Below are 23,888 nucleotides of genomic sequence, written 5' to 3' on the forward strand. Positions count from 1 at the left end.
TCACAAAAGCCTGGATCCGTATTATATTAAATGAACAAAAGACTCTTGGAATTTCATGTTAAATCTGTTGTTTCTAAAGAATTAGATTTTATTGTATAAAAGAGATCCATTATAGCCATGGATGCACTGAGATGAAATAAAAGCACTACAGTTCTTGTTCAAAAAGCCTCATGTCAGCAGGACATTGCAGGGTTGTGCAGTCTGCACTCATTCTTAAAAACACTCATTTTTAAAGACCTCTCGGCACCTCAGGAGCTTGAGGAAAGCGTCAATTTTATGAGTGTCCCTTCTCAGGCAGCGGACCAGGCTATAAAAGGCAAAAAGGTGAGTGTCTTCATCAGATGATTGCAAGTCTGCCAGTCCAGACCAGACAGGGTACGAATCTTTTTCAACTTCATGTTGGCTCTAAACATCAAATGGACAGATGTTAGTCACATTAACCCCTCATAGGTCTCTCTCTCTCTCTCTCTCTCTCTCTCTCTCTCTCTCTCTCTCTCTCTCTCTCTCTCTCTCTCTCTCTCTGTGTGTGTGTAATAGACATGATTGGAGGTCAGTGGTCAATTTTGGGTAAAGTTCCTCCAGTGAAGCCTACTTTGATTTTTGAGAAATCTGCTCTTACTTTTACCTGCAACTCATTGCTAATCTCTTTAAGTCTGAGTCACTAGTCCAAGGGCTACTAAGGGAAGACACCGCATCACCCATTTGACACAAATCCTGGAACTGGACTCAGGTCCTCACACATGGAAGGAAGGCACTTACAGACACGAGACATCTTCCAGTGCATGTTCTGTATAAATTGTTAATTGATTTTTGTAAAACACAGAGGACTATAAATTTATAATGAGAAATCCTAGAAATTGGGGTAAAGGCATTAGACATCAAAACATAATTTGGAGACAGGCATATGTATTTTCTGACATGCCACTGATCTTAGATAAGACAGATCCATACACAAGCAGACAGATAGTGAACCAGGAGGCACTATTTGAATGTAAATATTGAATTAACTAAAAGACAATGAAAGGCTAGTATCAGTACTTTCACTTTGGGGAGTGTTACATGTGCCCAGGACTTTCCCTGATGTGTACTTCATACCATATTAGTTCTGGTAGAGTGTCCTGATCCTTTCCTTCATTTCAGATAAATCCATTCTACATTGTATACACTCTATTGAATCCTTGAAGATGAGCAGTATATTTCACTTAATGTATTGTGTGCAGGCAATCCAGGCAATGACTGTTATATGATCTTCTGCACATTAGGCTGTAGTGTCCACCCCATCCAGGAAAGCCACTGTCAAAATGACTATGAGGCACAGAACTATTTTCTACAGAGATCACTGTTCTAAGAGCTTATTAAGTGACCTTGTATTTGGGCATTTCACAATTCTTGTTGAGTTACACAATTCACAAACTTTATACATAGGATGAACAAAGACGCATGTTGAAACAGCTTACCCTACTGAGTATGGTCTTCATTCCTTCCAGAAGCACATGGGTTTTGTCCTTCACAGCATTGGCTGTTTTCAGCATTTTATCAGAAGCTTCAGGGAGGGTGGGCACTGCAGAAACCAGGTGTTTCAGCGGTTCTTCCCAGGCATGGGAAATATTGATCATTGTTTTGAGAAGGTCTTCAGTCTAGGAAAACATCATTAGATATTACCTTAAACTAAGTGACATACAGCTGTGTTGATAGATAGCTGTGCTTTTTTTCACAATGGAGGCATACTACAGTGTATTTTTATTAGTAGTAATATATGTAAATGACTTCAAAATATTTAAGTATTACCTGAAAATACAATTTCAGCTACTGAATTCTACTTTGCCTAATAAAACAAATTGGGGCTTAATAATTTTGACTGTTCAAAATGAGCATATTTCATTTTTCATTTACGTTCTACTGTTTGTCCTAGTTGTTTGAACTGTTCTATTTGATTGCTTGCCCTGCCTATGAGAAAAGTAGGTTTACAGGGCTCAGGAGTTGTCCAAAATATGACTCATATTACATTGATGCCAATAATCTCAGTGGTTAATGCTTCTAATCACTTCTATACCACTGAATCAAATTGGTCTCTCATATACTTACTTAAGATATTTATATTATGGTAGACTATTATAACAGGTGACTTCAGACAAAATACTTTCCAAAGTCCTACTTTTTCTTTTATCTGCATGATTCCTGCTACCCTTGATTCTAGAGGAGTTGTATAATTATTGACATATACACAAGAAAAATTATTATTAAGAATTGCTTTAATTCCAGGCATTGGTAGAAATCAGAATGGAATTTTGGCCTGTAATTGTTAGCACAATGCCAGAGTCATACAAAATAAATTCTTTAGTTAGCCGTTTACTGTGATGTTTATAAGGAATCTTACAGTCTATGGAAATAAAGAACAGAGTGTAATTCAACTATAATCTTTTTTTTTTTTTTTTTTTGGTTTTTCAAGACAGGGTTTCTGTGCTTAGCTTTGCACTTTCCTGGGGCTCACTTGGTAGCCCAGGCTGGCCTCGAACTCACAGAGATCCACCTGACTCTGCCTCCTGAGTGCTGGGATTAAAGGCATGCTCTACCACCGCCTGGCCTCAACTATAATATAAATAAAATATTTATGAATAAATGGAGACACCAATGGTGATAATCAACTTATTGCCAGTAGTGTTAGATAATAAGGAGTAAGAATGATTACATGACATGAAAGAAGTTTAGTGTAAATTCTTACTTAATATGCAAGGGAAATGACTTCTGTGTACTGTTTGGAACCATAGTTCGTTGTCTTCTTAAAAGTACTGTTATCAGAGACTATTTTTCAAAATTAAATATTTCAGTGTCATCAGTATGCTATTCCCATTGTGTAGAAAAGTAATCTGTAAAAATATTTTGTTCTGTTTCTTTTTTCTTTATGATAACCACACTTTATTCATGAGAATATCTTGTATATGAGTTATTTTTGTTGGTAATACCAGCATGACTGGAGAATAGATTATGTCTGTGAAATTGCTATATGTATTAATTTTATATAAATAAAATTGATGTTTATGACAAGTAGCCAGAGTGAAGAGATCATAATACATATACATTAGATCTTCAGAGTTATGTAGATGTCTTCAAAACAGAAGTCATTCAGAGGAACATGATATATTTTAGAGAAGAGTCTTTTGTACAGTTAAGATGTAGGTAGTCTAAGGCAGATCAGTCAGGGAAGACTGTATAAATTAGGATGGAACAGAAATAGGTCCAGGAGAGTTTAGAAAAATAAAAAGAAAGGACACACTGCTTAGTTTTTTAACTTGATGCCAGAGGAGGATCCTTTAGTGTTATATTACAAACACAAAGGGATTTGATTTATATGTGTATTTATATATTAATAATGAATGTCCAGTTCAGATCAAAACTTTCCTGGAAAAAGCAGGTGTTGGTAAAAACAGTTTTCTATGAAGACAATTACAATTCTGGGACAATATGATTTGGCAAGCATTTTAGTTAGTGCTAAGTTAGTTATCAGTTCTATGATGTGATTGTTCTCTGACAGCCACATCTATTTTGATCTATGGGATCAGAAATTTACACATCTCTTGTTGGCTTAGTAATCAGCACAGTTACCTTTGTATAGCATAACTTGTTTCATAAAAAACAGGGAGGAAACCTACTTTTGTTTCATGGGCTTCATCACGAGACTGTGGAGTGTGGATGGAAGCAGTGTGGCATAGGCTGGGCATTCTGGTCTTGTACCAACTGCTCCTGAAATATTTCATGTCCTGGATAAAATTAAATGATTTAGTTAACTGGGCATTCAGAATTGAGTCCTAACTAACATTGTATGTTTGATAAACCCTACATTTTTGATATTTAAGAACAAAAATTGAAGCAGTAGAATGATGGAAACACCATCTGCCTACCCTTCCTTCCCTTCTGCATGCAATCTACTCAACATTCCTCTCAATCTCTTCCCTACTTTACTGCTTCCTTGTATTGTACTTGCTAATGTTATTGTTTGGAAAGAAAGCAATAAGATGCACCTAAACTTCTAATTACTTACATCTTTAAGTATCAGATTTTCTAGAATGAGTGTCATAGAAATAATTATTCTTCAATGGCACACACCGTTTTTTTAATAAAAGAACTGTTCATTTATAACTTGGTTCTCAAATATCAACAAGTGTCAACATGATAAAAATGTTCATAATAAATGTAGGGTTCATAAATATTATTACAATCAATAATTAACCATTAAATTCTAGTTGCATTTTAAGGAAATAACACAGAGTGAAGAATTCACATAAATATTCAAAGTTTCTGTGCTAATGATACGAAGGATGTATTTGCATAAGATATTTCTTAAGAAAATACAAATCAGTTAATTCTAACTATCAACAAATTTAAAAGAGTTAAAGTGTTCTTAGCAATGTTGTACAGCTAGAAGATTAGAGGAAGAATGAGAGGTATGAGAAAACTAGTAATGGAAAACAACAATGCCAATGTATATTCCCTATAAATGTAGTGATATATAATCCATATGCTCAATATTCAGTGGACATTTGCTTTGCTGTTTCCTCACTGACAGGCCCTGATAGATGAGTTAAATCACTGGGGGAGAGGGAATATAGTTTGTGTCTAATGTAGCCCTTCAATTACACTAAGACATTCATTGTTAAAAATGATAACCCCGGATTGTTTGCATTTATGAGCTTATCTGTAACTATGTTGTTTTATTATGTTTATTGTTTACATGATTTCAATTTGCTTAAATTTTTTCTCTCCACCCAACTAACTTCAATTACCCTGTACTAGTTATCTTCAGATCAGTCAGTAAGGAATGTTCATGAATACAGAACCTCTGGATACAAGGAAATCAAAATTCCAACTAAGAAGTTCAAAGTTGTTATTGTTAAAGTTAGAAAAGAAAAATTTGAAATATCACTGAATTCTTTTTGAGATTTTATGAAACTTCATATTTTGCCCTTTATACATTTTGCTGTATGATTCTTTCTATTACTTATAAATTGAATTATTTGGAATTGGATACATGAGTCATTCCAATTTCATTAGTGATTAGCTATGTGAAGGTACTTTTAGAAAAGAATCCAGAGGCAAGGACATTACTTACAAATTCATGGTATAAATCTGCAGCCAGGAAATACGTAGTATGAGACTGATCAACCACTCGGTCATACAGGTCTTCAGTGGACACAAAGCCAGTTGGTTTGGAGGCCACATGCTCCCAAAGCAGCAGATTTGACACCATCAGTAACATACATACCCCTGCTGTCAGAGAAATGGCAATGAGGTGATCTATACAAATCAGGTTACAACAGTTAAACAAGCTGGGAATGTGTTCTGAGGGCCCTCTGCTATGTGAATTTTTTTGATATACCTTGCTAGAGCATTCACTTTTTCAACTGGTAAAATACAGAGATAGCTACACTTTTCCAGTAAAAGTTTGACATGTGGGAGACTTTTCACAGTTTGCATTTGCTCCAAAAGAGTTTCTTCAGTTTGCAAACACATAGAGTTTGATTAACCAGGAACCACAGTCTTCAAGTCATTATCTGCACATCTTTGAAATTCTAGAGAATTTTTGTTGTCTTTCATTTTATTAAATACATTATTATTGTAACTAATTCACTTTCCTTGTACATATCACTTAAGACTGGGGTGATTTAATAGTTTATTCAGATTGATTTATGTGAGCAGTTACCCAAGCTTGTCACACAAATTAATTATATCTTCCTATTTCTGTGCTTGAAGCAATTGAACTACATCTTTGTTTAATATTGTGTTTTCAATATACCCTAATTTCTCCATATTGCAAATGGAACACTTTGAGTTCTAAGATTATGATGATTATGATTATGATTATTATTATCATTGTTTTTCAAGACATGGTTACTTAGAGTTGTTTTGGTGCCTATCTGGGACCTCGCTCTGTAGACAAGGCTAGCCTGGAACTCGCAGAGATCTGTCTGGCTCTGCCTCTAAGTGCTGGGTTTAAAAGCATGCACCACAGCCACCCAGCTCTGTTGTATTATCTTTTGTTCTATACTGTGACTTTTAAAATGGAAGATGTTACACATCTAATGGCTCTTAAGTATCAGTAACGATGTTCCATTTTACCATCCTGTTAATAAAGACAACACAATATAACTCTGAGAATTGCCTCGTCTATTACACAAGGAAATGCCTATGGAAAAATCTGAGCTCAAACTTAATCAAGCAACTAGAATATAGAGAGTTCTTTCAGCTCTGTGTTGACTTCTCTCTAGATTAAGCATGATCAAATATCAGTTCTCTCCAAAATTCAGAGCAGACCACACCAAAAAAAAAAAAAAAAAAAACTAATCTAAAAACAGTCTTTGTGAAATATACTAAGTCTAAGGATTACTTAGACTGTAAGAGGTACCCAGTGAATGGCTACTTACCAGAGCTTGGGAAAGTCAAAGCAAGCGGCATCTTTGAGATGATTCACCACGGTATGAACTTCAACTCGGGAAAGCTGCTTACCTGAGTGCTGCCTTCAGTCAACTTTCCACCTCCCATATATACCACCAGATTTTACCCAAAGCCAGACCTGCTGGGGGCCAGATTGAATCAACATCTATAGATCAGTGACGTTCTTCCCTCCAGGTTTGTTCACATCCTCTTTACATTTACCATAGTTATATGTCAATATGTGTCACACTGCTTTTCCCCCATAAGATCTATAGAATTCAAGTCATTCTCTGAATCAGAAAGACCATCTCTGTTCATTCATTACTCATTTTCAGGTAAGCAGGAGAAAAGACTTATTCCCCAATTCTTTTCCCTAGTTAAATGTCTTATATGTCTGTCGTGTCTTCTGCAATGTTTCCCAGTGTTTCTGGTAATGATAAATATTTTCCATAATCTACCCTGTCTCCACACAAGTCTACCATGAACACTGTAAAATTTTTATCTCAATAAACTCAGTAACAGTTCCAGTAATCAACAGGTCTAAACACAAATGTTCAGAAGACATTTTGACAGGACTTCATATCAATTGATGAAAAGTCTACTTATAAATGCAGATCATGACATTTTTAGGCACCTTATTTTTGCTGTCTTAAAATACAACATATTGATTGCTGTATGTGTCTTGAGACATAGAACATAGCCAATAATTGTTGGTTGCAATGGCAACTGCTGTACCATGGTTTTCCTACTTACTATACTCTCAATGTTGCTGATGGCTGTATCATGTCACTGAATTATAGCAATTTTAGGCAATTATCCTGAAATTGCTACATAGTGACCAGGATCACCATGAAAGTGATTCCAAGTTGTAATAGATCCTATATCACAGAAGCTCAAAATTTTGATTTTTCCTGATCAAAATATTCAATTTCTTTAGCAATTGGACTATTTTTCTCTCATGTGCAAATAACAATAGAGGCAACAGCGTGGATAAAGTTATGGTATCATGTACCTCATGGAAAAATATCTAGAGAAGAAACCATCTTTGACACTGAAAGTTCAATTAACATATATATATATATATATATATATATATATATATATATATATGGCATTTCTTTTTCTGGGCCTGATGAGCCCCTTGTATAGTTTTATTTTCACTACTGTGTTCATTGATTTTCAAGATGTTTTACAAAGACATTCAGAGCATAGGTCTATTTCATGGAGCAGTTAGAAATGGTGGATAGTTTTGAGTTAATGCAAAATGTTATTGATATTGAGAATCTGTAAGAATACAAATAAAGTTATAACAAGGTCTACTAGAGTATGAAAAACACCTATGTTTATCAACAATTAAGGCAGAAAGTTGATTATGTGAGAATGTACAGGAGAAACTGTTCCAGCTCTCTATAATTTACCAACATTTTGCCTCATCTTGGAATTTTGAATTTTACTGTCCCTCAAAATTTAAGAAAGAATTTGAGGGGATGCTTAGGTACAATTCAGGGTCAAGTAGGACCACATCCTTCTAGGGTCTACTACCCTCACTTCACCCTCAAGCTCCATTAAGGGCTGAGACATAAACTACAGAAGTCTGGTGACTACAGCCTGTTCATTGATAAAATATTTTTACTTAGAGGGCTCAAGAATGACTTTAAACTTTCCATCTTAACATCTCCCTTTACCTACAACTTCATACATTTACCTATAAATCACCCTGAAGTAATCCTCGATATTATATAAATATAAATTAACATAACTCATTTCCTTTCATACTCTTTTTTTAAGTTTTCTTTTTCGGGTGGGTGGAGCTAAAGACAGGGTTTCTCTGTATAGCTTTGTGTCTTTCCTGTATACACACTACTCACTACTACTGGCTACTCACTCTGTAGCCCAGGCTGGCCTTGAACTCATACCTGCCTCTGCATCCCCTGTGCTCGGATTAAAGGCATGTGCCACCACTGCCCATCCCCTTTAATATTCTTGATACAAGACAGATATTATCACAGTATACTTTGATACCTTAGTACCTGCTTGACCTCAAGTCACTCATGCCATTTAGATTCCAAGGACAGATTTTTTTTCCCTACAGCCCATCTTGATTGCTTAAATACTTGAATCATCTATAACCTCTCTATAGTAATCATCATCCTTGGTTTATTTCTGATATCTGATTATATTCTAACCAAAGTGACTGTGCCCTACTCTTCAGCTATCAAGCTATCACGTTTTTTCACTGACACATTATAATGTATCCATTAGTTATGTAGCAATTTGACTCAGTAGCAACATCCAAAAAGATGAGAAGTTCCTATCCTCTGTCTACCCAGAGTATAACTCTGCAGATCAATGGTATTTAAATTTCTTATATCCTACAAATGGTTTTCTACATCAGAGCAGCGACAATGTGGGGGTCACATAACCTTCAAGGTAGTCACAATTTCTCAGCATCACAGTCAGACTTTGATATGATCTTAACTGTGTCCTAAATAGTTTCAGAATTTATAGGACCTCCCCAGGCATGGGAGGAAGGAGAAATTTACCTTTTGCACTTTCTCCTAGTTCAGGCAGAAGGTAAAGAAAAAAATCAAGTTCATTTTAATTTACTAATTCTTTTTTACTTAATTTCCGGTGAAATTAGAGAAACTGATATTTTTAGTTTAAGGATCCCCTGCACATAGACAGCTTTGCTCAAAGTTCACCATCAGGACAGTTAATGACCAACTATCACTGTGGTCATTTTCAGGGCATTCTTTAATGTTAGTAGTTTTTTTCTGGTGTTCTGATTTAAGACTAAGGCTTTAACTGTTACATCCATGCACTTTGTTGAATAGGTACACACACACACACACACGCACACGCACATGCACATGCACACACAATCTTTGATTTTGTGGTGCCCTAAGGTATATATATATATATGTGTGTGTGTGTGTGTGTGTGTATATATATGTATATATATATATATATATATGTATATATATATGTGTGTGTGTGTGTGTATGTATGTGTGTTTGTTAGTATATGTATGCACTTATAATGGCCTGTGAATAGCCATGGAATAATTCTCAGAAATAGTTAATCTCATTTAAAAAAAATTGCCTTGTTAACCTAAACATCACTAATTAGGATAAACTGAATGGACAGACATCCAGGGATCTTTGAGTGTCCTTCTCCCCAGTGCTAGGATTCAAGTTCATGTCACCATACCAGGTGTCATTATTTCTGAGGATCAAATTCAGGTCCATGTGCTTATAATGTAAAAACATCACAGAGTCTTCCACCCTAGCATGGTGATTTTATATGTCTAGCTAGAATGCTGTGGTTGCTGAATATCATGATTTGAAGAGTTACAGAAAATTTAGTCTTGAACTTGATATGTACTTTTTCCTTTTGACAATTTGGAAACAATGTATATTTAATAATTTGTTTGAATATTTTGCTTATTGTTTTTTGTGTGACTATTAATTTCAGGTAAAAGAATCTCAGGATTCTACCTAGTCTTTTGTGGTTTCTTGCGTTTAACATTTTAAATCTTTATTTCCTCATTGTTTTGTCAAAGTCATGTAGAATCATCTTACAGAGTATACTCTATGTGGAGTTCTACAAAGTCAAACATCTCTTGTTTATCCATTTCCACTAAAATTAAATCGTTCCATCTTGGTGAGCAGCTTATTAAGAAAAAGAATCATAAAAGGGACATGAAACTAAATGTCTTAAGAGGGTGTGAAAAAATTCTTTCTTCTCAGAACCTCATTTAGCTGATGTAGGAAACAGTTCCACAGTTTCAGAAAGACCCTGAAATTCATCACATTTAGTAGGATTCTCCATGGCAGAATGTATGCACTAGGAAGACTGCAGGGAGATGCTTCCAGACAAGTTGAGCTGACCAAAACACTCCCAGGCCTGCTGTGCTCCATGGAGGAGACAGAGAAGCAGCTGGATGGACTAGGAGAGTGTCAGACCTATCAGACTGACTGAAAATCAGCTCCACAACCTTTGAGCTGCTGGTATAGTATGTGTTGTGCTGTAGTTTTCTAGTTCCCCTGAGGTTTCATCCATCCTGGACTGAGCTTATGGAGATCTAACTCTCCTTCTGTAATGTCTTCTCTTGTCTGTAACCTTTCCCTACTGCTAGTGCATTTAAGCACAATAAGATCACAATAAGCACAAATACGGAATTTGATGATTCTTTAACTTTGGTCTACCATTGTCACTCTCTCTGGTGTGAGTGAATGTGCTTTCACTAATCCCTGATAGGATTAATATCATGTAATAGTATCTCATATATCTGTGACCTAAAGACTGCTACTGCCATTGTCTAAGTGAGGATAATAGATTTGAAATATTAAATTTAAAGAATGTGTGTGTTCTCTGTGTATGTGTCTCCCTCTGTGTGTCTTTGTCTCTATTTCTGTGCCTCTCTGTTGCTCCTTGTCTCTATGTGTATTCAGATCGAATTTAAGGTATCTCCCTCTATTGATAGTTTATGTTTATGGAAAGATCTTACAAAATCTTTTTTCTTGTCTTTTACAGTAAGCTGCTGACATCACATACATAGGTCACAGGATATGAATAAATCCAACCAGTTCTAGCTTGTAATATTGATTCTTACTGGATAAAATTCGTATTGTATAAAGTTATGATTCATTATGCAAGAGGAGAAAGTGTTACCAACAGGAATACCCAGGTATCATCAAACCTGTGATCTCCTATATTGACTGGCATGCCATCATATTCTCACTGTAGCAAGAGCAGCATGAATAGTAAGGATATGAGGCATACTCCACAGGATAAAAGTCATTTATGCTTTTATTAACCAGGTCAAAATCGCTTGAACCTTCATGTGATACATCTTAAATGAGAATTTGATGTTATTGTTCTATGTTAATGTAAAAAAAAAACATTGTAATTAACTGTTCCATAAGTGCTTTTTTTATACTCAATGATTTGGGAATCTCTCATTCTCATCAGCAACATTCTTATGTGCTGTATAGTTATTTATTCAGAAATTAGTAACTGTTGAACATTCACAGTGCAAGTTGTTGAAGAATATTCAGCTTCCAGTGGGATAACTATGCAGCAAGGCAATATTTTTGAGAAATGTGAGGGCCATTACACACATATATTTACAGAAACTCTTTCTATATTCTTAAGAGCTGCTTATGATCAAACCAGGATACTACTCCATCATCACTTAAAAGGGAGCTAATGAAGTCCTATAACTTTCTGAGCTGTTACTTGTAGTGATCCCTTCTGGGGAGAGGAACATAAATTTTCTACAGGGATGAAGGCTCTGAGGGACTACCCATGGCCAGGCAGGTGATTTAACCCATTACACCTACACACTGTACTAAGGAGATTTCATGGGATCAAATCAGAAGATATGAACATGGAAGGGAAAAGTGAGGGAGCAGATGTGATAGGAATTTTCAGGTAAGGTTGTGGGATGTCAATTTGCTGAGAGCACAGTAAATACTTGAAAGAAATATTAAACATTAAAAAACTATGCATTTTCATGGCTCTTGTTTTTGCTTTTTTAAGAAATTATAAAACTTCCACAGCAGGTTCTCTACACCCGAGTTTGAAACAAATAAAAATTACGTGATTTTCCTTTATTAGAAATGGAAGAAATTACTTACATTCATTTTCTTAACATAGACAAAAAATATATTTGAAATTAAAGTTTACAACCACAGTTTGAATAGAATTATAATTTAATAAAAAGGACCAACTCTTATTTTCTTATTTATTTCTATATGAAAAAAATCTATTTTAGTATAAAAGAAATCCTTAAAAAGATGGGAGCTGAAACATAGAGAATAATCTTAATAGAAACTGTTTCTCTATTAAACTCTCAAATATTTCATTTTGAGTAAACAAGAGTATATTGATTCTACTTGATACCTGATTTTATAAATTGTTAAATATACTTTTTTTCTTCATTTTTGTCTCCTACATCTTGATTATAGCCTCTGTCCCTCCAATCCTCCCAGTGCCCCCCTAAAACCATCCCTTTCTCCTGGATTCAATGTGCCACATCTACCTTCAGAAAAGGACAGACTTCCAAGGATATCAATCAATAGAGCATAAGAAGATGCAGTAAAAGTAGACAACACACTCCTATCATGGCTTGACTAGGAAACCCATTAGGAAGAAAAGGGTCCCAAAAGCAGGGAGTCAGGGACACTCCTACTCCCACTGTTAGGAGTCCAACTAAAACCACAAGCTAAACAGTCCCATGAAAGTTCCTTGACTGTCATTTCAGTCTCTGTGGGCCCTTATGAGCCCTGCTTCTTTGATTCTGTGTGCTGTGTTCTTCTGGTGTCCTTGACCCCCCTGACACCTACAATTCCTCCTCCATCTCTTCTGCAGGTTTCCTGAACTCCATCATATTTAGGTGTAGGTCTGTGCATCTGCTCATGTCTGCTGCAGGACGAAGCCTCTCTGATGATGATTTGGCTATACATCAATCTATGAGTATAGCAGACTATTACTAGAAATTATTTTACTGACCTTTTTTTGTCTCAGTTGTGTTTTGATCTACCCTAGGACTCTAAGTCACCCAGCTTCCAGTTCCTGGCCATCCAGTCAATGAGGGGAATGTACTCCCTCTCATGGTTTGGGCCTCATGTTAGGTAAGTCATTGGTCTGCCATTCCCACAGGCTCTGAGTCACCACTGCTTCAGCACATCTTGAAGGCTTTACAGGTGTGCGTCAAAAGTTTTCTGGTTAGGTTGGTGTCCCTGTCATTCCATTGGGAGCCTTGCCTGATTACAGAAAATGTGGCTATCAATATGGTCATTCATCCAAAAAATGGGAATTGATCTACCTCAAAACTGAGCTATACCATTTTGGGGCATGTACCTATAAGAAACCCCATCCTACAAGGACACTAGCTCAACCGCATTCATAGCAGCTTTATTAATAATAGCCAGAAACTGGAAGTAACCTAGTTGTCCCTTAAATGAAGAATGGATAAAGATAATGTGGTATATTTACATATTGGATACATTTACATATTTACATATTACACAGGTTTTAGAATGAAATGACATCGTGAAATTTTCAGGGAAATAAAAAGAACTAGAATAAAAATTTACCTGAGTGAGGCAATTCAGACCAAAAGACAAACATGAAATTTCCTTACTTATAAGTAGATGTTAGTTTTTAATTAAGTTTAATCACATGACAATCTGTAGACACAGAAAAGCTAACAAGGAGAGCTCTATCAGGAATGGAGGGCTCTCCCTGGGAAGAGGAAAAAGAGTACAGTTCGTGGGTGTACTGGTTGTGGGTGAGCATGGGGAAAGGAGAGATCAGGTAGGGGAGGCAGGGGCAGAGGAGGAAAGCACAGTGAGAGACCACTGGAATAGGGTACTTTCAGTGGTTAATAAGGAAAACTAATGCAAAAGAAAAGTTCCTGGAACCTATGATGGTGACCCTATGAGAGACTCCTGGTAAAGGAAGATAAGGCACCTGAACAAGCCATCTTATTTTCTTCTTAAAATCACCTCCTTTTTTGGATTTATTATGAATAAGTGACATGACAAGATTGATATTTGTATCTTAGAGTAAGAAATTTTTTATAAGTTTATTTGTTTTATTAATTTCGTTAATATGTATTTTAGATACAAACCACACTTTTCCCTCCCACTTTTTCTCCAAATCCCTCCCAGCAACTTCATTCTAACCCACCCAACCCCAACACCTAGCCACTGCTACAAATGTATAAGGCCTGCATGGGAATCGACAAAGCATGGCATATCAAGTTGAGGCAAGACCAAACTTCTTCCCCCTGCATCTAGGTTGAGTCAGGCTCCCACCACAGGAAATAGGTTGCAAAGAGCCAGCTCATGCACCAGGAACAGATCTTGGTCACATTGTTAAGTGTCCCACAAACAGACTAAGTTACACAACTGTCACCCACAAGCATGGGACCAGGTTCAGTTCTGTGCAAGCTCACGAGCTGTCAGTCTAGAGTCCCTGAGCTCAGTTCATCTGTCTCTGTGGGTTTGTCCTTCATGATCTTGACTCCCCTTGCTTATAAAATCTCTCCTCCCTCTCTTCGACTGAATTCCCAAAACTCAGGCCAGTGCTTAGAAGTGGATCTCTGCAATTAATTTCACCAGTTGCTGGATGAAGGTTCTGTGAATACAATTAGGGTAGTCACCTGTCTGATTACAGTAGAAAGCCAGTTCAGGCACCCTCTCCACTGTTGATAGGAGTCTTAGTTGGAATCATCCTTTTGGATTCCCATAATTTATTCTGGCACCGGGTTTCTTCCTCACCCCACAGTGGCACCCTCTGTTTAGATATCTCCCTCTCCATCCCTCCCCCAACTCAGTCATCCTAATCCCACATGTTCCCATCCCCATCTCCACTCCTCTAACCCCCTCCACCTCCAGTTTACCCAGGAGATCTCATCTATTTCCCCTTCACATGGCAGTCCATGTGTCCATCTTAGGGAACCCCATGTTACTTTGATTCTCTTGGACCTGTAGATTATCCTTTGCTTTACATCCACTATTTACCAAGGAGTGTGTATATACCATATTTGTCTTTCTGGGTCTGGGTTACCCCACTCAGGAAGATTATTTCTTGTTCCATCCATGTGCCGGAGAACTTCATGATGTCATTGTTTTTTTTACCACTGAAAAATACTTCATTGTTTAAATGTATCACATTTTCTTTATTCATTCTTTAGCTCAGGAGCATTTAGGTCGTTTCCTTAAAGGGTTTTTTTTTGCATTTAATTGTATATGTATACACATATGACTGTTTTGAGACATGCATGTAATTGCACACTTAGGGCTTTCCTGTAGAGATCAAAGGATTGCATGCCAGAGTTGGTTCTCTCCTCCAATACTGAGAGTCTCAAGGATTGTAGTCAATTTATTAGAAACAAATGCCTTTATGTTTTGAAGTATATGACTATCACCACAAAATTATTGTCAAACAGTTGAGTTAACTGAACTTTCAATGCAATTCCCACAATGTTCATATTGAAGATGTCACTCCTAAGTAGGCTCATATGCCTTCAATCATTAGCAGGCAAACTATATTCCTGCTTTTATACAGGTAATTTTCCACTTTCTTATGGATTTCTAAACTTCCATTGTTCCATTGTGTTTTTGTGTCCATTCTATCTAAATCTGTTTTGGCTGTAAATGATTTTCATGAAGAAAGGGAATCTCTGCTTATTACTGGGCATTTTGGAAAGCTGTGTGCAAGGAGACAGTTCTTTGGTATAGTCACATTTAGAAGAACTTAGAAAGATTTCAGATTTCAGCAGTGACTAAATGGAATATTCTTTTACATATTAGAAGTAGATATCTAAAATTATTCAAATTTAAAATATTTTCAGTTCTTTGAGAAATGCACAAAATTATTTTATTATAATTCCTCCTTATTAAAGTCTTCATGAAACTCTTCCATGTTTTACCTGGCAAATTCATGTTCTATCTCCTTCTAAAAAACAGGTAAAGAAAGTAACGCACTACAACATTGTATTTAATACTTCTTGAGTAACTAGTCCTAAGAGTGAGACTTAGCCTATGATTTTTTGTTTGTTTGTTTGTTTTCTTGGACTTCATTTTATTCTTCTTTTAAATTTTTTTTCCTTTTATTTTATTTTACATTACCATTCAGTTCTACATATCAGCCACGGATTCCCTTGTTCTCCCCCGTCCCGCCCCCCTCCCCTTCCCCCCATGGCACCCCTCATTCCCACTGCCTCCAAGGCAAAGCCTCCACCCCCCAGGACTGAGATCAACCTGGTAGACTCAGTCCAGGCAGGTCCAGTCCCCTTCTCCCAGACTGAGCCAAGCATCCCTGCATAAGACCCAGGGTTCAAACAGCCAACTCATGCAATGAGCCCAGGACCTGGTACCACTGCCTAGATGCCTCCCAAACAGATCAAGCCAATCAACTGTCTCACCTATTCAGAGGGCCTGATCCAGTTGGGGGCCCCTCAGCCTTTGGTTCATAGTTCATGTGTTTCCATTCGTTTGGCTATTTGTCCCTGTGCTTTATCCAATCTTGGTTTCAACAATTCTTGCTCACATAAACCCTCCTCTTTCTCCCTAATTTATCCCATAATTTGGTATATACTCAGTGTCACAACATTAAAGGAAAAAAAATCTTGATTTTTTTTTCTTCTCCTAGAACATTGGTTCTCTACCTGTGGGTAAAGGCTCCTTTGTGTGTAGAATGACGCTTTCACAATTGTTGCATTTCAAATATCCTGCATATGAGATGTTTATAATTTCTAATAGTAGCAAAATTATACTCATAAATTGTCAACAAAATAATTCTATTGGTTAGGTCCTCCTCAACATGAGGAATCTTATTAAATGATTGCTGTATTAGGAAGGTTGAGAAACACTGCCCTCTCATCTATATTTTGCAGGCATTTTTTGGTAATGAGGGAGATGTTGTGACATTTTCTCTTCCTCTGTGCTGGCATTTTGTCTGGCTTGATCTTATACAGCATTTATACATTCTGTCACTACTGTCTCTGTGAGTTCATATGTCCCTCTGCCCTACTTTTACAGGAATTGCTATTTCTTTTAAATCATACACCACTTCTGGTTTACAGTCTTTCAGCTCTATCTTCTGTTTGGAACACTGAGGCTTATGAGTAGGGGTGCAGTAAAGATATCCCATTTATGGATGCACAGCATGAAGTCTAATATATAGCTAGTATTTCTATGTCTATCATCTACTGCTACAAAAAAAATCTTAGATATGAGATGACTAATGCTTTTGTCTATAACCATAGCAAGGTGAGCAGATGTCATCTTATTGGTATGCTCACATAGCAGAATAATTGTGGTATATCTTTCCCTAGAGCATATGATGCATTTAGTCTCATGTTCTTGACCTTCTTAACCATGACAATATGGATTCCATCACATAGAGCAGTCCATGTCCAGACAATAGTGGTTTTTCACTTCCACAACATGTTCTCAATTGTAACATTGTGCAGTTCTTCCAGACAGATCATTAATGTTTTAGTAATGTTCAGTAGCTGGCTGAGATTGATGATTACTTGTCTACTGTGGAAACACATACAGAAACTCCAGTAAAATAAACAATAGCCAGTAGTATTGAACCTATCTGCTACAATGTTTTCACATTCTTTTATAAAAAAGCTAATGATCTATTGAATGGTAGGGTCTTACCATGAATTTGTGGTGGTTACCCAATAGTATTTGGCCTATCTGTATGTTGTATTTTGAGCTTTCTATGGCAACTCTGTGGCCAATTACTCTGAAAGGTGTAATCTATCCCTGTAGTAGCATTTTATATAGTAAATTTCTGTGTCTATTTATCATCATACCAACATTAAATAGTAACTCTAATTAAATTTTTATTTATGTTTATATTTCAGGAAGCTTCTTTGGTAGTCATTCCATATAGATTTATGTATTTCATTTTTTATTACTAAGAAATTTTCTATTAATTTTTTATACAACCACAGATACCCCCTCTCCTCCCTCCTTCTGCTCCATAACCTTCTTACCCAACCTATTCCCCATTCTCACCTCCTCCAAGGCAAGGCCTCCTATGGGGAGTTAGCAGAGCCTGATAACTTCAGTTGAGGCAGGTTCAAGCCCTTAACCCTGCAACAGGACTGTGTCAGGTGTCCCACCATAGGCACTGGGTTCCTAAAAGCCCACACATGTACCAGGAATGCGTCCTGATCCCTCTGCCAGAGAGCCCTTTAAGCAGGTCAAGCTATACAACTATCTCTCCTATGCAGAGGGTCTAGTCCAATCCCATGAAGGCTCCACAACTATTGGTCCAGAGTTCATGAGTTCACACTAGTTTGGTTTGTTTGTCTCTGTACGTTTCTCCATCATGGTCTTGATACCCCTTGTTCATAGAATCCCTCTTCTTTCTCTCCAACTGGACTCCTGGAGCATGGCCTGGTGTTTGGTTGTGGACCTCTGCATTTGCTTCCATCATTTAATGGATGAAGGCTCTATGATAAGAGTTAGGTTATTCACCAACTGACTACTAGGTCAGTTTAGGCACCCTTTCCACTATTGCTAATAGTCTAAGGTTGGGTCATCCTTGTGGATTCTATATGGTTTTTTAAGAATACTTTACTACTGGTTATCCCTCCCCTTCTCTGTCCTAACCTCCCATCACCTGTGAGGATTGATTAATCCTTTAGGTAAAATTTTTTCTTATATCCCTTTATAATAGAAAAATCAGCATCATTTCCTGTTAAAATTACTGGAAAGACTAGAGAGGGTAGGGATATCTCACAACATATTTAAAGAAGCATATAACAAGTAACAAGCAACATCATTCTAAGCAGAGAAAAATTCAAAGCATTTCCCCTAAAGAAGGAACAAGATAAGGATGGCTTCTTTGCCCATGCCTGTTCTATGTTGTGCTTGAAATCCTGACTAGAGCAATAAGTCAATAGAAGGAAAATAAATGGTATCGAGATAATAAAATAAATAAATCACAATATGAGTATTTAACTATGATATGTTTTTATATAAAAATACCCTAAATATCACCAGGAAACCTAGCAGGATACAAAATTATCACACAAAAATCAGTATTCTTCATAAATACAAATTACAAATACACTCAAAAATAAAACAGGGTAATGAAACCTGCCATAATAGCCAGAGAATACATGAATAAACATTTGGTCAAAGTCTAAATAAGCTACTGAAAGAATTTTATAATAAAAACTTTAAGATATTGAAGAACAGATTTGAAGAAGACATCAGAAAAAGCAATGAATCTCTTGTGCTCATTGTTTGATAGGATTAATATTGTGAAAATGGAAAAACAATTTACATATTCAGTAAAAACACATTAAAATACCAAAAGAAGCAGGTGGTGGTGGCTCATGGGAGACAGAGCCAGGCAGATCTCTATGAGTTCAAGGCCAGCCTGGGCTATCAAATAAATTCCAGGAAAGACACAAGGCTATATGGAGAAACACCGTCTCTAAAAAATGAAAAAAAAAAAGAATTATTCATGGAAAGTGCAAAATAATCTTGAATTTCATATGGAATTGATATCATTAACAACAAACTGGATAGCTAAAACTATCCTGAACAATGAGCTTCTGAAGGCTTTATGATTCTTGATATATTTGCTCTACTATAGAACTATAAAAAGAAAAACACCATGGTATTAGCATAAAAAACATGTTAATCAGTGGAAAATGGAAGACACACTTATAGGTAAACATACCTATAGATATTAGATTTTGGACAAAAATGCCAAAAATATGTACAGTAGAAAGGACTGTAATTCACCTAAGGGTGCTGGTCAAGCAGGATCACTGCATGTACAAAATGAACACAGAAGCACAGTTCTCAACCTACATTAACATAAATCCAATCCAAGACCTAACACCATGAATCAGATAGAATAAAAAGTAGGGAATAATCTTGAACTTGCAGTCATAGAACAGGACTTTCTGAAATGGATTCTGATATATCTGATGTTAAAAACTACAATTAATAAATGGAACCCTCCAAAATAAAAATGTCTGTAGACCAAAGGTGCTGTCATCTGAGTGGCATAGTAAGTCATAGAGTAGGAAAAATATCTTTATCAATTATGTCAGACAGGTGTCTAATACACAGAATATTACTCAGATTGTACATAGTGACCCCCCCCCCACCAAAAAAGAAGGAAAGAAAAAAAAAGAGAAGAATGGGATATGGAAGTATAAAGAGATTTGAAAAAAATGTGATTAAACAATGAAAAAAATGAGGTATGGAACTACATAGAGTTTTCTTGCAAATGGTTGAAAAACTCAGGAAAATGTAAAACATCCTTAGCCATCAGTTAAAAGTGAATTACTTTGATATTTCATTGCTGAGGACAATTTTAAGAGCCAGGCCATATTGCCTGCATGAGTTAAGTTTCCGTTGTCCAATATTGACCCACTAACCAGAAATTTTGACATGCCTGTACAAGTCCTGAGTTATTAGAAAATAACTTAATATTTTCTTATCTTTCTGCTACAGTGACCATTAGTAACAATGTTTTGTGGTTAGGTTGCATGGTTGGGTTGCTTGGCAACTCAACAGTCTCCTGATCTTTTCCCAAAGAAAGATTCTTGGTCTGCTTACTATAAAACCCACCTAAGAAAAATAAAATTTTGCAGCTTGATCAGAATACTGTCTTGCTGTCAGTTCTTTGTGTCTCTTGTCCCTTTCATTTGCCATTCCCCCTTCTAGGGTCTCTGCTGAAGATCCCCCTGGCCAGGACATTTCATTCTTCCCATATCAGAGTAGTCAAGATTAATTAAACAAATTACAGTGGATGGTGGGGAGGATGTGGGAAAGGGAGTACCAGTGGGATGACAAAATGGTACAGCCATTATAGAAATCAGTGTGAAGGATCCTCAAAAAGCTGGATCCTGATCTGGCACAAGATCCATCCATGTCACTATAGGCATAAACTCTAAGGACTCTCCATCTTATCACCAAGAATCTTGCTCAGATATGTTCATTCTTGCTCAATTCATAGTATCCAAAATTAAAAATAATCTGAGTGTCAATTAACTGAAGACTGGACACTGATAAAAGCATAGTATATTTACACAATACAGTAAATATAGTATCATTTCTTAAGAAAATGGATTTTCAGGTAAATAGATGAAGCTAGAATCAATTATCTTGAGTGAGGCAGTGAGATGTTTTGGATCCAGAAATACAAACATTTATGATTTCCCTTTTACGTGAATGTTAGGTTTTATACAGTAGATATGTGTATGTTTTGCTTAGATTATAGCATTTGCATGTTTTATATCAACCTGACACATCAAGATGAATCATAGAAGACAGAACATAAATTCAGGAAATTTTTCCCAACAGCAATCCTGTTGTGCATTTTCTTGATTGATGATTGATTTGGGCAATGAACATGGTGAGTGACACCTTAGAGTAGAGAAAGTAAGATGAGCAATTGAGAATGAGCAAGTCCATTAGCAGCACACCTCCATGGCCTCTGCTTCAGGTCCTATGGCCAGGTGCCTGGCTTTGGATAACTGCTGTGACTTTCTTCAGTGATGGACTGTCAAAAGGAGTTTAGTGATGATATAAACTTTCTTTCTCCATGTTGCATTTTGGTCATGGTGTTTATCAAAACAACAGAAACCCTAAGACAAAAACTCACAAATCAGACCAAGTGAAAGGAACCCTAGAAAGTAAAGAAAATTAAATTATTTAACTATTGATGAATTGTCATTCTCTTGAGAGTAAAACACACACACACACACACACACACACACACACACACACATACACACACAATCACAGATAGGTTCTTAGCCAGCTTTGTCAGTCACTTTTCTATTGTTGTGTCACCACACCTGAAATATCATTTTAAAAAGATAAAATGGTTATTTTACCTCCCAGATTCAGTGGCGTCTTTCTGTGTTCATCTTACACTGGGTCTGTGCAGCACAGCTGTTGTCTATGGCAGAAGAATGGAACAGGAGGCCTGTTTCCATCATGCTGGTTGGAAAGGAGGAAGGAGGAGACAAAGAATCATGGAGGCAGAAACAGAGTGAAAGAATGAGATGAAGACATACAGACAAAGGAAGGACAGACACAGACACAGAGATAGGCTTGACAATCACCATACATGCCCTCAAATTGTACATTCAAGCTCATAACATCCTTCATTTAGGTACTTCTTCACTGATTTTCCACCACGTTGTAAGGATACTACCTTCTCTGGATGAACTCTCCATCACTTGAGGGTTTGGTGACATAGAAACCAAAATTCTGGAAAGAAGGAGGATGTGTTATGTGAAGTTAATTAAAAATGTTGACAGCAGAAATAGGGTACTGAATGCGAGTTGTGGATTTCTTTCCATTTCTAACTTTTCTGTATCAATTATAGTTTGTCTGTATTTTATGAAGTAGATGAGTGACTTATTACACATTAATTATCAGCAATATGAAATTTTATCTGCTATACCATAGGAAAGCCCTTTTAATATTTTTTAATTATATAATAATCTCACAAAATAGAAATGCAAGGAATATTGTTCAATTTGTTTTATAAGTTCACACCTTCACTGACACATAAACTACCACATGAAACCCAACAAAGAGAGAATTACAGACCACTTTCCTTACATAATGTCTGACTGGATCTATGCACTCACAGTCATATGCTGTTAGAGGAAGTCTCTCTGATGAGTTTCTCTTATGAACATAGATGGAAAAGTTCTCAATAAAACTTGAAAATTAAATCTAAGAAAAGATAAAAATATCATCTAATACAATATAGCACAGTTCATCCTAGAGATTAAGGGATAGTGCTACATATGTAAATCATGAAATCTAATCAATCATGTAAACAGATTGAAAATCCAAAAACATATACATGGTCCTATCATTAAGTGCAGAAAAGATCATTGGCAAATCCAACACCCCTTCGTGATAAAATTCAGGGGATATTAGAGATAAAAGGACAAATATCAACATAGTAAAGTAAGTTTACAGCAAGACCAAAGCTAATAGAACTTCAAAACAATCCTATTAAATCAGAAACAAGAGAAGTTTATCCACTCTCTCAATAGTAATTTAATATATTACTTTGCAAGTTAGGTAGAACAATAAGACAAATGAAGATGAACAAGGAGATATGAATAGGAAAGAAAAAGTCAAAGAATCTTTACTTGTAAAACATGATAGTACACATAAGTGACCCTAAAAATCTCAGCAAGAAACTGTTACAACTTATATATGTTCATCAGAGTAGAAGGATATAAAATTAACAAACAAAAATTGGTAGGCTTCTTAAATATGAATGTTGAACAGACTGAGAAAGAAATCAAGAAAACACTTTTCACAAAACTATCTTGGTGTAACTCTAATCAAGCAAGTAAGCGACCAATATACATATATTGAACTGTTACTTTTCAATTTAAGACATTAAAGTAGGAGATTGAAGAAAGTATCAGGAGATGGAAAAGTCTGACATCATCATGGATCCGGAGGACTAATACAATAAAAATGGCCATCCTACCAAAAGAAATCTATGGATTCAATGCAATCCCCACCAAAATTAAGCAAAATCTTCACAAACTTGAAAGAACAATTTTCAGCTTCATGTTGAAATACACACACACACACAAAAAAAAAATAGAAGATAACTAAAATAATCTTAAATAATGAAAGAACTTCTGGGCATATCAGCAACACCAATTTCAAGATTTACTGTGTTACTATACTATAAATGGGGTAGAGTGAGACAGTTCTCATTGAGGTTTTTAAGTATTAGCCTTTTGTAGGATTTTAGCTTTTAGTCATAAAATTGCTACTATTAATTTGTATTTACTGATATCTTATTTCTCACTGTTATAAAACCTTTGTGCTTTTTTATTATGAATTGTGAATTTATAATATTGTTCTCCAATATCACCAAGTTTTTCTTTATATCTGTAGCAAACA

At 36.1% G+C, this 23,888-nt stretch overlaps 1 protein-coding gene across 2 annotated transcripts; it reads right to left on the bottom strand.

Moving 5' to 3' along the window:
- Positions 1–51: 51 nt before the first annotated feature.
- LOC114701759 (prolactin-3D4-like) lies at positions 52–6,526 on the bottom strand. 2 transcript variants are annotated; one of them, XM_028881932.2, is made up of 5 exons: positions 6,420–6,526; positions 5,108–5,265; positions 3,651–3,758; positions 1,458–1,637; positions 52–405 (listed from the first exon to the last, which is right to left on the bottom strand). In XM_028881932.2, the coding sequence occupies exons 1-5, from the start codon at positions 6,448–6,450 to the stop codon at positions 214–216; spliced, it is 669 nt and encodes a 222-aa protein (XP_028737765.1). In that variant the 5' UTR covers positions 6,451–6,526; the 3' UTR covers positions 52–213. The 2 variants fall into 2 exon arrangements, with proteins under 2 accessions (XP_028737765.1, XP_037061756.1); XM_037205861.1 differs by having other exon boundaries at positions 5,108–5,262; positions 6,420–6,507.
- Positions 6,527–23,888: the final 17,362 nt, after the last annotated feature.

Source organism: Peromyscus leucopus, chromosome 5 (genome assembly GCF_004664715.2).
Source record: "Peromyscus leucopus breed LL Stock chromosome 5, UCI_PerLeu_2.1, whole genome shotgun sequence".
NCBI classification, from domain to species: domain Eukaryota; kingdom Metazoa; phylum Chordata; class Mammalia; order Rodentia; family Cricetidae; genus Peromyscus; species Peromyscus leucopus.